The following is a 12,110-nucleotide window of genomic DNA, read 5'->3' on the forward strand; positions in this document are numbered from 1 at the left end:
GAAATTGATATGCACATATTATACTGGCCATATAAGATCAATCTCTGTTTTTAAAGTGCATGCCTTCTTTACCATACTTTACTCATCCTTGCTAAGTTAGTTAAGTTTTATACCTTTTGCTGTGACACTTCCTGTTGGTATCAACTTATGCAGTCTTCCAGGTTACGCAGAACTCTTCACCTAGTCCCCGCCCCATGAAGAGTGCTGCAGGATTTTAATGGCCAGTTGGGGGAGGGGCTCTGCATTGAGGGTTGCCAACCTCCAGATACTAGCTGAGATCTCCTGCTATTACCACTGATCTCCAGCCGATAGAGATCGGTTCACCTGAAGAAAATGGCCGCTTTTGGCAATTGGACTCTATGGCATTGAAGTCCCTCCCCTCCACAAACACTGCCCTCCTCGGGCTCCGCCCCCAAAATGTCCAGGTATTTGGCTACCCTATCTGCATCTTTTTTGGTAAACCATAGGCTGGAGTGTGCAGAAGGAAGACGGCAATCCTCAAGTGAACCACTGGCTCGTTCCTGGTAGTCCTTCTGGCACCTTTGGGTTGCCGGGATTTTTGCAAAGAATGCTGGTCCAAGTGGACCTTGGTCTGACCCTGCAAAGCACTTCTAGGGCTTCTAATGCAGAATACATTCCAGGATCATCTGGTCTAATTAATTATGCCCTCAGTGTTTAGACAGCCTGCGTATGCAGTCTGGCTTTGTAAATTTCGAAACACCTAGTTATAGCACAAGGAGTCCAGGTTTTGCTTTCTAAACGATAGAACGTGTGTCTGAAGTTATCCCTGTCATAGGCCCAGTAGACTAAGGGGCTTTTTATCTTGTCCCTCCTTTCTATGTTGTGATTGTCTCCCACCCTTTCCTGTCTTTTTACAACTTCCTCTTCCTGTTTGCAGGCTTTATCTGTGCAACAAGGCACGTCCACGTGCAGCTCAGATTCCATCCCTTGCTCTGCCTTTGCTTGTTTCTGCTACACTTTGTTCTGCAAGTCTTTTCTCGTTTCTCTGGCCCACCAGTTTTGCTCCCTGCTACTTCCTCCACACCTCCCTAAGCCATCCAGATTATCTCTGGGTAGGGTTGCCAGGACACCCCCCTCACCATCGGTGGGAGCTTGGGGGGGATTTGCAAGTGTGCAGCACGTGCACACAATAATGTCCCTTCCCGGGTAAACTCGGAAGTGATGGGATGCTCTAGCACATCCCTAAAAAAAAACAACTATGGAAACCATAAAGAAACCGTATGGAAACCATAGAGTTTTTGGAAAAATGTGCTAGAGTGTCCCTGTCAAGCCCAGAAGTGATAGGGGCGCTCTAGCACATTCCTCCAAAAACGTTATGGTTTCCATAGTTTTTTTTCTTTTTGAGGGACATGCTAGAGCATCCCCGATGCTTCCGAGTTTACCTTAGAAGGAAAATTATTGTGCCACCCTTTAGCTGGCCTGTTTCCCAGCTGGCCAGCTGAGGGGTAGTGACGGGCAGGCCTGTTAGTTAGTGGGCAATTGCCCACCATTAACAGGTACCTGGCAACCCTATCTCTGGAGAAATGGCCATGACCCGACTGTGTGTGTGTGTGTGGGGGGGGTCACCAGTTTTGCATCACCCTTTGTTAGATGCCTCAATGGGGGTTCCAGCAGGGAGGGCATGGGATACCTGCAGAGTCTGTCCCCCCTTCTCCCATGGCCTTGCAACGTGCCTCTGAGTTGTGTTTTTTTCCTCCCTCCCTTCCCCTCTGCTTTCTCTGTTGTTTGACCAAGGTAGGGAAGCCCAGTAGAAGCAAGCACAACACCCTTCCGAGTGGCAGCCTGCAGTTCCGATCTCTCAGTAAGGAGGACCACGGAGAGTGGGAATGTGTCGCTACCAACATAGTCACAAGCATTACCGCTAGCACTCATCTGACAGTCATCGGTAGGTATGGAATAGTTTGCAAGGTCTGTTGTCATTCCCAACACCTTGGCCATTAAAGATACTGCAAATAATTGTGGGTTGTTTTCCTCCTTAGGTGAAAAGACTGTATTTGTTACTGAAGTAAAGGGTCTTACCATTCAATAAGTTTGCAGATAGCCCTATGCACTAAAAAAAAAAAAAAGCACAAGGTATTGTGCAATGAAGCTGGTTGTTCAACCGTGATTCATAACAACTTGTGTGAAACAGTCTGCTCATGATATAGAATCATAGAGTTGGAAGGGGCCATACAGGCCATCTAGTCCAACCCCCCTGCTCAATGCAGGATCAGCCTAGAGCATCCCTGACAAGTGCTTGTCCAGCCTCTGCTTACAGACTGCCAGAGGGGGAGCTCATCCCTAGGTAGCTGATTCCACTGTCGAACAACTCTTACTGTAAACAATTTCCCCCTAATATCCAGCTGGTACCTTTCCACCCGCAATTTAAACCCATTATTGCTAGTCCTAACCTCTTCTGCCAACAAGAACAGCTCCCTGCCCTCCTCTAAGTGACAGCCCTTCAAATATTTAAATACTTCAAATATGCAACACTGTGCTTTTGAATGGGCAACTGTAGTGATTTAGGAGTCACAAAAATCTTACCTGTGCAAAAAGTGCATAGCGGTTTTTGCAGAAAGGTGTTCCAAACTTGTGCAGAAAGTGTTGTGGAAGATGGAAACATTTGCAAAAAGAAGCAGATAGCCTTTGTACATCCTTGGGAAATCACTGTTCCGAAAGAAAGGAAGAGAAGTTGTCAGCAAACTATACTGAAATCCAAAGAAGTGGTAGAGACTAGAACATGGTGATTGAATGGGGCATTCAGCAGCAAGGTCAGAGAGGATGAAGACTGAATACAGGCATTGAGGACATCGTGATTTGGCAAGAGGAATCCCTGTGCTGGGGCTGATAAAGTGTTTCTTATAGCGTAAAGGAGAATGGGAGGAGAATTAGTGAGTTGACGAGAATGATCTGGCAAAGTGGAACCACATTTGACTAATAAAACCAGAGAAGAATATTGAGTTAACTGATTTCTACCCCACCCTTATATTCTAAGGAATACCCCCGGATGATGTAGAATCGTCAAATAGAAACAACCGATACCTAAAAAAACCCTATATATTTGTGTAGCGCCATCAGTAAAATAATAAATTGGCATAACAGCAATAAACATTTCCACAAAACAATCAACCAGCAAAGTCCATACAAAGAATAATAATCCAACCAATAATTAATGATTAATAAAGATGATTGAAATCATTAATAAAGGTGTAGTGCAGAGTGAGACTGGACAGAGAAGAAATAGCTCTGTTATGCCTCCCATGAAGCACTGGCCTGCTACTCCAGGTTTGGTGGACCACAGGGAGACAGCTTGTTGAGATAATTTTTTTTTCTCTTCAAGTTTATGGACTTCATACTTTTTTTCCCCTTGAGGTTTATGGACTTGGTCCTTTTGATTGTGAGTTTTTGGTGAGGTTTTCTTTGCTCTGCGGGTCCTCATTCTTGAGTCCCCAGGCCAGTACGTTGTCTAAAGGATAATTAGGAGGAAGAGGATCTGCTCTTCAGTGTCAAGGAAAGATCATATTTCTCATATGTTATCATAGTAGCAAAGGTTGGGTCCAAAGGCACAAGTCAGAAATGGTTCCCAGGAAGAAGAGCAAAGTTTTCTTTTAATTTCATGCTCTAGCGACGCTGCCTCTAAATCTCTGCTCTTTTAAAAAATGTTGTCCATGTCTCTGGGTGGATTAGGAGAAAAAAGGTTGTTTCCTTGCTGGGTTGAGCACGTTTCCCTCACTGCTGGGGTACAGCTAGAAGGGCCTTTGGCTTCAGACTCAATAGTAAGCTTGCAGCCTCCCAGATCTTTAACCCGGTATTCTTCCTAATGCTATTCAAACACCCCTTGTGACATTATCAGAATTAATGTTGATTTTTTAAATTGTCCCCTAGAAAAAGCAGAGGTTAAGCAGGAAGCCAGCATGGGTGGGTGGGAAACAATCCCTCAAGCAGCGGTGTTAGTTCAAAACCGAAGAACATCCGGGTTGCATTGCTTGCAAATCTCCACATCTCTCTGTGCATCCTTATTTATGACTCTGCTGTCTTTCCCCCTCTCCCTTCAGGCACCAGCCCCCACGCCCCGGGCAGTGTGCGTGTCACAGTCTCCATGACCTCTGCCAACGTCTCCTGGGAGCCTGGCTATGATGGCGGATACGAACAGACATTCTCAGTTTGGTACGGCCCTCTGTGAGTCATCCCAGCATGCTTTGCTCTCTGCTTCTTTTCTTTCCTGCTCAGCCAGAGCTTGGAGTAGGTGTGGGGTTTTCCATTCTCAGGTTTTCCATTCAGACTGATGTGCTCAAGCGTCTGCTGATTTCTCGCAATGAGTGGAAGGAACAAGAGATGCAGGCTTGTCTTTAAAGGTTTTTTTTTTATGTCCCTGCTCAAGGTACAGAATGGGACGAAATGCCTCCCTTCAGAAGAGAGAAGAGAATTACTTTTATTTGTATTGCACGTGTTTACATTCACCTTTTTCTCCCTGAATCTCAGCACTTGGGAGTCTGTCCGCAGGCACCGACCACATTGCTGACCACAGGGAGGCTGCAAATTGTGATAAGGATTTTTTTTTTGTCCTGTCCTGTGACCTCACCTAAGAGACGTCTGTAGCTGTGACTGGGTATCTGTTGCCTTAGCTGGTAGAACACCCTCTTGTCATGAAGGGGAGCGCAGTTTAGATACTGTCTGGTTCTGCTGCCCAAATCTATGGATGTCAGGATTTACCTGAATCTTATCTGAAATAGATCAGTGATGCCTGTATACATTTGATGGAGAAGAAGAGTTGGTTTTTATATGCGAACTTTCTCTACCACTTAAGGGAGAATCAAACTGGCTTACAATCGCCTTCCCTTCCCCTCCCCACAACAGACACCCTGTGAGGTAGGCGGGCTGCGAGAGTGTGACTAGCCCAAGGTCACCCAGCTGGCTTCATGTGTAGGAGCAGGGAAACCAACCCGGTTCACCAGATTAGCCTCCGCCGCTCATGTGGAGGAGTGGGGGATCAAACCCGGTTCTCCAGAACAGCGACCACCGCTCTTAACCACGACACCACGCTGGCTCTCATTTGAAGCGGACTTAGGGTGCTTTCACACATGCCGAATAATGCACTTTCAGTCCACTTTCAATGCACTTTGCAGCTGGATTTTACTGTGTGAAATGGCAAAACCCACTTGCAAACGATGGCTAAAGTGCATTGAAAGTGGATTGAAAGTGCATTATTTGGCATGTGTGAAAGCTCCTTGTAGTCAGCTGACACTTTCAGCTGTGTATCATCCAGTGTGAACCAATCAAGTGACTGGCATGCATGTCTGAACCATCCCCTAGGGATCAAAATCCTGACGGATGGGCCTGGGGCAGTGCGGTCAGACGCCAAAATGCTGCTTCGGCAGATCTCTTGCCTTCTGAACTGTTATGTGCTGTAGGAATGGCTGGTCCCTCACCCGGCCTCTGAGCTGATTGACATTCTGTCCCTTCATTGGAGTCCAGCAGTAATGGAGAACGTAGAGGTGACATTGACCTTATCCGATTTAGCCATGTTCTTTCCATCAGACCCTTGGGGTATTTCCCCCCGCCTTCTTTCTTTTCTTTCTCTCTTAAAAAAAACCCAAACTTGACCAGGTGGAGTTTTGCGATAAAGACAGGGTACGCGCTTCTCATAATGAAATCTGCTCAGTTTCACAAACAGGGTAACACGGGCGCTCAGGAAGCAGAGATTGCTGTGACTATACAGGAAGACAAAAGGAGAAGCAGGAGCAAGGAAGGAAGAGATAGGAGAGAAAAAGAAAGAAGAGCAAAGCAAAGGAAGGAAGGACAAAAGCCCTGCCCAGTCGCGGGAACAGGCATAGCGTACTAAATTCGCACAGCGGCCCCTGTGAGGAAAACGTCCTTGAGAAGGAATGATTACGCTTCCTTCCTTCCCAGCCACGTCTCACCTTGTAAGAGAAATGCCTGCTGCTTCTGCAGTGCTTCTTGCCAGCTGCCTTGGCGTCTTTATCACTTGACTATTGAGTACCGTAGATATTTTCAGACCCCGGTTTTAAAAATAGGTTAATGTGGTGTGAAAGTGAAGTGTCGGGCAGGTGGTGAAGGGGGTTGGTTCTTGGCTGCGCAAGAACTTGCCAGAAGGGTGGGAGATGAGTATAGGCATCTGTGGCGGTGGATTCCCATATTAAGGCACATCTGTGGTTACAAGCCTCTCCTTTTTGGAACGCCCAGTTGAGAAGGATCTAAGGCAGGGCAGCTTTGGAAACTTCCTTCCGCCACCCAAGTCTGTCTCTCAAGAAACCCGTATCTGCCTTTGAACTTCAGTGCCTCGCAGAGGATTCTTGGGGATGGGGCAACTGGTCAGCTTGTGCAGGGTACTATCCAGACTTGGTAGGCCTCACCCCTGCACTGAACCAAGAATGTGGCCGAGAGCGCACACAACACTTTCCTGTGATTCTGTATTCCCATTGTCGCAATCCACCTCATTGAGGAATACCTGATAAACTTCCAAGAAAGCCCTTCATCATCTGATGCACTGTTTAGAAAATATAGTTAGAATCATAGAGCTGGAAGGGACCACCAGGATCATCTAGTCCAAAGCCCTGAGTCCAAACCCCTGCACAATGTAGGAAATTCACAACTGCCTCCCCCCTATACCCCCAGTGTTGCCTACTCCATGCCCAGAAGATGGGAAAAAACTTTCCAGGATTCCTGGTCAATCTGGCCTTGAGGAAAATTGCTTCCAGACCCAAAGTGGCATTACCCTGGGCCTGTCACTAGCAGTAGAAAAGAGGAAGAGTCCAGTAGCACCTTAAAGACTAACTAAATTTCTGGCAGGGTGTGCGCTTTTGTGAGCTACAGCTCACCTCTTCAGCTTTGATCTGATTCTTCAGTTTAATCTGAATAATAGTAATAACTGTTTATTCCTCTTTTTCTTCAGGCAATGTTAAAACAGTCTTGGGAGGTAGGGTAAGCCTAGGATAACCTAGTGAGTTTCATGGCTGAGCTCCCATTTAAACCTGTGGTCCATAGTCTACAAACCACTACACCGTATCAGCTGTCTATTGTGCAGACTACAGAATTCAGCTTCTTGTGAATTCCTAGTCATTGTGGTGGCAACAGTATGCTTGCAAGAATGTAGGCAACGCATGCTGAAATCTCAGAAGCCCGATGAAAGGACCTACTGAGTAGGATTTTCAGTGTTGAAAAGATGTTGATTACAGTGTTCCATGCAGCTCCTTCTCTCTCCTCATAACTAGCAAAACCAAATACTAAAGTATGGAAAATAATCATGCAAATATGCTGAATTTGGACAGGTTTCCGGATCGGCTTTTGCTGTAGATTTTGATTACTCGGGTGCAGGATTCTGAAATGATTTCTTTGTATCACAGTGTGGTCACAATTCTTGGTAAGATTTGAACTCCCCCCCCCCAAACAGCTCCATTATTTGTTTAGCAATTGACCCTATTTCTCTCTGCCCTCTTTTTTCTTTCTTTCTTGTCCTTCCTCTTCGATTCCTTTCCTGCAAAGAGCCTGTCCCTTGGATTGTTTTTCTTCTGTCTCACCAGGATGAAGCGTGCGCAGTTCGGACCTCACGACTGGCTCTCTCTCCCAGTACCAGCTGGTCCCAGTTGGCTGCTCGTGGATAACCTCGAACCAGAGACTGCCTATCAGTTCAGCGTCTTGGCCCAAAACAAGCTGGGCACAAGCTCCTTCAGCGAGGTGGTCACTGTGAATACTCTAGGTGAGCGCTGAGCCTGCTTTGCCCAGTTGATACTTGCATGCATGCTCTGTATGAGAGACCAGTACAGCCCAGGGTAGAACAAGGGCTGTGGCTCAGTGGTAGAGCATCTGCTTGGCATGCAGAAGGTCCTAAAATTCAATCCCTGGCATCTCCAGTTAAAGGGACTAGACAGGTAGGTGATGTGAAAGACCTTTACTTGAGAGCCTGGATAGCCGCTGCCGGTCTGAGTAGACAATACTGACTTTGATGGGCCAATGATCTGATTCAGTATTAGGCAGCTTCATGTGTTCATGTGTTCGAGTTAAGGGTATTCCACCTAGAAGGATTTCTAATTTGAAATTTATTATACACCCTTTATGCATGCCTGGGCTCGTATAAAGTTAGCTATCTATATATGGTCATTAGGGTTGCCAACCTCCAGGTGGTGGCAGGAGATCTCATGCTATTACAACCGATCTCCAGCCGATAGAGATCAGTTCCTTTGGAGAAAGTGGCTGCCTTGGCAATTGGACTCTATGGCATTGAAGTCCCTCCCCTCCCCAAACCCCGCCCTCCTCAGGCTGTGCCCCAGAAACCTCCCGCCAGTGGCAAAGAGGGACCTGGCAACACTATCCCTCTGGCTGTCAAATCTGTCAGGACCTGATGAAAGAGAACATGCAAGTAAACATCTAACATTTATTTTAAGACTCGTTTCCTCTGGGGTGAGGAGTAAGCCAAAGGCTTTGCGGACGAGATGGGTTTTGCAGAGGGCTCTGGTGGAAAAGAGGGAGATGACACAGTGTAGATGTGGCCAGGTGGGGAAGTAGAAATAAAATAGGTGTTTGGGGGAGGGAGCTCAAGGCATAAGGGACAGCAAGGGGGAGAGGATGGGGTGGCCAGCGTCTGTAGTAAGGGTACCACAGTGAGACAGAAACACTGGTATGCACTGCGATGCAAATGCAGTTTTCTCTCCTGACCCTATATAATCTATCTTGCTTCTATTAAAATATTTGCTTTTCCCACTTCCTCTCCTCCTTTTTCTTCTTGCGTTTTCCTCCTCAGCATTCCCTGTAACAACTCCAGAACCACTGGTGCTGGTTACTCCACCGAGGTGCCTAACAGCCAATCGGACACAGCAAGGTGTCCTGTTGTCGTGGCTTCCTCCAGCGAACCATAGCTTTCCAATTGACCGTTACATCATGGAGTTCCGGATAGGAGAGAGATGGGAAATTTTAGACGATGCCATTTTGGGGAGCGACAGCGATTTTTTTGCCAAGGATTTGACTCAGGTAAGAGGAGGCACGGCTAACCTGAAAACACACTGGATCCAACCGTGTTTTGGGGGAACCCCTGGATTTCCTGGGAGGCTGCTCAGGATTTCTTCAGTGAGAAGATTTGCGGTGACATACAAGCTTGCTGGAATGACAGCTGGCCATTATTACCACCAACAGTCACTGTGGCTGCGAATTGAAAGGGGGCACTCTAGTATATTCTGTAGTGTGGTGTTCCTTCACAGTGAGGCTCAACTGCCCCACCCACTATAATTCCACACAATCGTGAACTCAGAAAAGGTCCTGGCATTTTCTGCAGTGTGCAGTATTTTTGCAAAATGCATACAGGGCTTCCAGGCCAGGTAAGCCTGGCAAAAACTAGAGTTGATGTTGGCCATTCATTTGACACAGGTGGCCAATATCTTGTGAGTGTTGCGCATGATGTGCTGGATGTACGCATACTATGTTTTCACATTGCAGCTTGCAAGGTAATGTCTAGTGTTAACAAAGGAAAGGTTTTTGCTTATACACACCAGACTGTAAAGTTAAAAGAATAAGACAAATAAGTGGAGGGTGAGAATAGGAAGAGGATGAGGTTTGGAACTTAAAGGCTTGCCTTCTGATAGCATGTGGTGATGAGATGCACAAATAATTGACAGGAAGTCTAATTTCTGTGGCCTAAGGCAGTTAGAGCTAGTTAGATAAATTAGTTGAAGAAAAGACAGTGAAGGAAACACTGCTAAGAAAAAAGGCTTGGAAAATAGTTCCTGAAAAGAGCAGCAAAGGAAAGTGTAATGTGGTAGATTCAAATGGAAGAGAAATAGAGAGGTTTCTGTATTCTAAATATGGTTTATTCAGGGATTATTGTTAAGTTTATAGCGAGTGATGCATTTTTATTATTTTTCCTTACTCAACGTACTTAAGTTTAAAAATTGTTATTTAAATCTTTAACCTGAATCAGTCTACATCTAGCACTCAGTCATATCAATTAGCATGCTATATGAGTATTGCCCAAAATATACTTGAGGGTACATTTGGGGTAATGGAAAAGAAATGTCTGGTGGTGGCAGTATCCCTGAATAGACTGTATATCACACTTTGCATTCAGGGGGGAATCCTGCAACCGCATGCAATGCCAGAGTTATGATTTTGCCATCCATTATGGTGCCTTACAGACTCTTAAGCAAAAGAGATGCTGGTTTGTTGGAGGGCAGTCCAATTACACCAGACTTTTTCAGTGGATCCTCTTCATTTGTTCACTTTAGAGCCATCAGATATTACAATTGCTTAATATTTGGTGGGTCTAAATTCAATGTATAGAGCCCCATGGCTCAGAATGGTAAGCTGCAATACTGCCGTCAAAAGCTTTGCTCACGACCTGAGTTTGATCCCGACGGTTTCAGGTATCCGGCTTGAGGTTGACTCAGCCTTCCATCCTTCCGAGGTCGGTAAAATGAGGACCCAGCTTGCTGGGGGTAAAGTGTAGATGACTGGGGAAGGCAATGGCAAACCACCCCGTAAACATAGTCTGCCTAGTAAACGTCAGGATGTGACATCACCCCGTGGGTCAGGAATGACCTGGTGCTTGCACAGGGGACTACCTTTACCTTTTAAACTGAATGTATAAAGAGGTTTGGATCTCAGTTGCTAAGCCCGACTCCACCACCTTGTCTATCATCATAATTCTGGCAGGACTTTTTATATTCTCATTTCTGGGTTGGCCACCAGCGCTAACATCTCCTTGACTACATAGCCCAGGTGGACGTCTCCCAAAGTGCATACCTTGCAAGACCCTAGGTGAAGTGTAATACACCTAACCAAGAGTAAATCCGTCACCATGATCGTTGGTAGCGTTTCCTTTTTCATCGGTGGGCAGGCGGTTGACGTGTTTGGCTGCAACTGACAGCACGCCTTCTGCTTCATGCCATAGGACACGTGGTACGAGTTCCGCGTTCTGGCTGTCATGCAGGACCTCATCAGTGAACCCAGCAACATTGCCGGTGTATCCAGCACAGGTAAGGGCGGTCTTCCTGCCTCTTGTCGGGTTCATTCACTAGCCCCGTGTAATCTAGGCATAGAGATATAGATACATTTTGCATCCAAAAGTGGAAACACCCTGGCATACTCATTTTAGCGGCCCTTTTTCGCATGTGCTTGAAATGGTGGAAATCTGTGAAGTTACTGGACCTTTTGAAGAGCTGTGTTTCCACTGGTGTGATAACTTCAGCCGATTCTACACCGCTTCCTCCTTGGATGAGGTTTCTGCAATAGCTGTGGGAAAGACTTGTTTAGTCGTTTATTCATGGGTACTTTCACTCACATTCGCCCCCGGTCTGAATCGGTTGTTCCTTGGAGTTATGCATGAACTTTCTGTCCATTAGAGATGACCTCGCTGCCAGCCGTCACAATGTCCAGGTCTTCCCATTCCTCTGTTAACCCGACTCTTCCATCTTCCCTGAGCAAAGCCGGGTGAAATCCCCATGCATAAGGCAAAGTGCGGGGCATGCAAGCTTTGTTTTGCTCACAGCCAATTACAAAGCAGCATGTCCAGAGGCAGGGATTCAAATGCTTCCTGCTTCCTCAAAGCTCTTTCTGAGCACAAGAAAGACTTTTTAAAACCGAGGCTTGGATTTCTCCCCCCACCCTTTCAGATTGCTCCGGATTTTTTTGTTGTTGTTCTTAAAATGCTTTTTATGTAGCAATTGAGTTGGGGGGGAATTTCTCTCACAGTAAGCACTACAAGTAAGCCAATTACAAAGCAGCATTTAAAGGGGTGGGGACTTGATTTGAGGTTGGAGACTGGTGATGCATAGATTCCCAACAGGAAAGTGTGGGTCCAGCAAGCAACAAACCTCAGGTAAAATTCCCGCGCATAAATGACCTTTGTCTATTTTTGTTTTCTCCATTGAAGCTCTTGTGCCTAGAAAGCCATCTTGAAAAGTTTTGTTTTCTGTCTATCCCAGACATATTTCCCCAGCCAGACTTGACAGACGAAGGTCTGGCCCGGCCTGTGCTGGCGGGGATCGTCGCCACCATTTGCTTCCTCGCAGCGGCCATCCTGTTCAGCACGCTAGCTGCCTGCTTCGTCAACAAGCAACGCAAACGCAAACTCAAGCGCAAGAAAGGTAAACGCATCCAGTTGG

At 46.3% G+C, this 12,110-nt stretch overlaps 1 protein-coding gene across 1 annotated transcript in view; it reads left to right on the forward strand.

The window, feature by feature from the left end:
* Nucleotides 1–12,110, forward strand: part of IGSF9B (immunoglobulin superfamily member 9B) — a 133,968-nt gene that overhangs the window by 98,319 nt on the left and 23,539 nt on the right. Inside the window, exons 11-16 of the mRNA XM_056860745.1 lie at nucleotides 1,756–1,906; nucleotides 4,056–4,167; nucleotides 7,542–7,717; nucleotides 8,759–8,985; nucleotides 10,898–10,982; nucleotides 11,931–12,092. Coding sequence (XP_056716723.1) covers nucleotides 1,756–1,906; nucleotides 4,056–4,167; nucleotides 7,542–7,717; nucleotides 8,759–8,985; nucleotides 10,898–10,982; nucleotides 11,931–12,092 — 913 coding nt within the window. The remainder of the gene's footprint in view (nucleotides 1–1,755; nucleotides 1,907–4,055; nucleotides 4,168–7,541; nucleotides 7,718–8,758; nucleotides 8,986–10,897; nucleotides 10,983–11,930; nucleotides 12,093–12,110) is intronic.

Source organism: Euleptes europaea, chromosome 14 (genome assembly GCF_029931775.1).
Source record: "Euleptes europaea isolate rEulEur1 chromosome 14, rEulEur1.hap1, whole genome shotgun sequence".
Lineage (NCBI taxonomy): Eukaryota > Metazoa > Chordata > Lepidosauria > Squamata > Sphaerodactylidae > Euleptes > Euleptes europaea.